At 40.5% G+C, this 2,044-nt stretch overlaps 1 protein-coding gene across 2 annotated transcripts in view; it reads left to right on the top strand.

Annotated features, from left to right (window-relative positions):
• The window catches only part of LOC109391021 (binder of sperm protein homolog 1-like), a 20,403-nt gene continuing 18,359 nt past the window's right edge, over window positions 1-2,044 (top strand). For both annotated transcript variants that reach the window (XM_019658189.1, XM_019658188.1), the window contains exon 1: window positions 1-153. In XM_019658189.1, the coding sequence (XP_019513734.1) occupies window positions 72-153 (82 nt within the window). In that variant the 5' untranslated portion in view covers window positions 1-71. The remainder of the gene's footprint in view (window positions 154-2,044) is intronic.

The following is a 2,044-nucleotide window of genomic DNA, read 5'->3' as shown; positions in this document are numbered from 1 at the left end:
AGGAAGGAGATAGTGGCTGTGGCTTTAAAACCCTGAGAGGGGCTGGTAACCCGCCAGTCCCTGGGAGGAGCATGGCCCTGTACGTGGGGCTCCTGTTGGTTTGGGCCTGCTGGCATCTCAGTGCAGCCAGTCATCTGCTGTTCCTGGAAGAAGGTAAGGAGGGTGTCTGGAGTTGGGCATCAAAAACGGGGTCTCACACGTCTACTGGTTCGTAATGAAACCTGAGCTGCCGTGGAGGGTAAGAGTCACTCTTATTTCATGGGCTCTAAGAAGGAAAAAGATACTCTCTATCGTTCACAGGTATTTCCATTTAATAGACACGATCCACTGATAGGCTTTTTTAAAAAAAGACTCAACTAATAAAAACGAGACTAGGAATGTAAATTGGAAAGTTTTATTGATAGAAGTTACTTGATAATCATGTGTCTCTCTTCACTCCAGTGTGTTTTAAATGCCTTATGTAGAGGTTTTGAAAATGAAACTAAGTTTTGGAAAGCTTGTTTTATTCCTTTACCAAAATCATGCTGCCTTTAACAATTATAAAGTGACGATGTAAGAAGATACTTCATTGTGGATGCATTTCTTACATGTTTGATGAGGATTAGCCATAGTTGTGGAAACAATTTTTAATGGAATGGCAAGGGACCAGGATCTTACCTGTGCTACTTTAAATATTTTTCAGGCCAACTTTGCATTGAAAAATATATCAAACACGGGTTGATAAATGTTTTAAAAAGCAGAAAAAAGAAAACAATGCTCTCCAAGCAACTATGATCACTGCTGTCTTATCAGTTAGAATTTTTATTTTACGCTTCTTGAAAAAGAACATTTTTGGACTTGGACATAGATTTGTTTAAAATGAGATATCCTTTTGTATGTACATAAAAAAGAAAATATAAGGGAAAGAAGTTGTTTAAGATAGTCCTAAATTTCTCCACTTTTAGACTTCTGAATTATCAGTGTCATATTTTTCCACATATTATCTTCAGACCCATTGGCTCTGAGCATGTTCACCGGTCTTTACAATTATGTAGTGCTAATCTACTTTTCAGAATAAGCAGTAATGGTTATTATTATTGTTATTATCTGCTATCTCCTCTTCTCACAAGCATCTGCTACCAGAGGTGAAGGGGTCCCCATTGTTGTCTCTGGGAGTTTCTTTTGATCCACTGGTGTTCATACTACAAATTTTGATGTTGGCCTTTTGAATATGGCCACATTCAGTGCAAGCAATAATGACCATGTCCCCACAGCAATACAGCCTGCTGATCGTAAGATGCCATCAAGAGTATAAGAGGCATCGTGACTTCGGAGATGTTAGAGCACCAAAAGCCTTGCATTTTAGCATTTTAGAAGCGATGAGATGGTAGGTTTCAGGTCCTGCTAGGTCTGGCCTGAGAAGGGAGACGTGACTGACCTGGCACGGCTTCACAGAGGGCTGGGCTGAGTGATCTTATTCCAGGCCTAGAAATCTGCCATGCACAAAATGCCGTTTCTTCACTATTACAAGCAGTCAGGGAGTACTCAGGGATCACAGTGGGGTCCCTTCCAGGGAGAACTGTCCAGGCCGGCAGCCCCTGAGATGCAGCACCAACCCAAAGTTCTGCGGTTGGTACATTATGCTTTTTTATCTTATATAATTTTAATGGACATTAAGCAGCATGTATCTTGTGCTGTTTGGGGAAAAAACATCAAGACTTCATTCTATGTTTATTCTAAAATTCATTCTAGGTTATATAGTTCACTCTAAAATTGTGACTATTTTTTCAAGATGTAATTGACTTAACTACAACAAAGATTTAATATTTAATTAAGTCCACGATGATTCAACAGTAAATAGTCTTTATATAAAATCACTTTGTCAGAAACCACCCCAAAATGACAAAACAAAAAAATTCAAGTCCCAGGGCCGGCTGAGTGGCGCGATGGTTAAGAACTGGCTTGGGATGCTAGAGGGCCCTGGTTCGGATCCCACATATGAGGGCCAGTGACACTGCCCTCCACAGCTAAGATGCTGAACAACAGCTCAACCTGGAGCTGGGCT

This window comes from Hipposideros armiger, unplaced genomic scaffold (assembly GCF_001890085.2).
Source record: "Hipposideros armiger isolate ML-2016 unplaced genomic scaffold, ASM189008v1 scaffold_283, whole genome shotgun sequence".
NCBI classification, from domain to species: Eukaryota; Metazoa; Chordata; class Mammalia; order Chiroptera; family Hipposideridae; genus Hipposideros; species Hipposideros armiger.
This window is presented reverse-complemented; position numbering and strand designations above follow the sequence as displayed.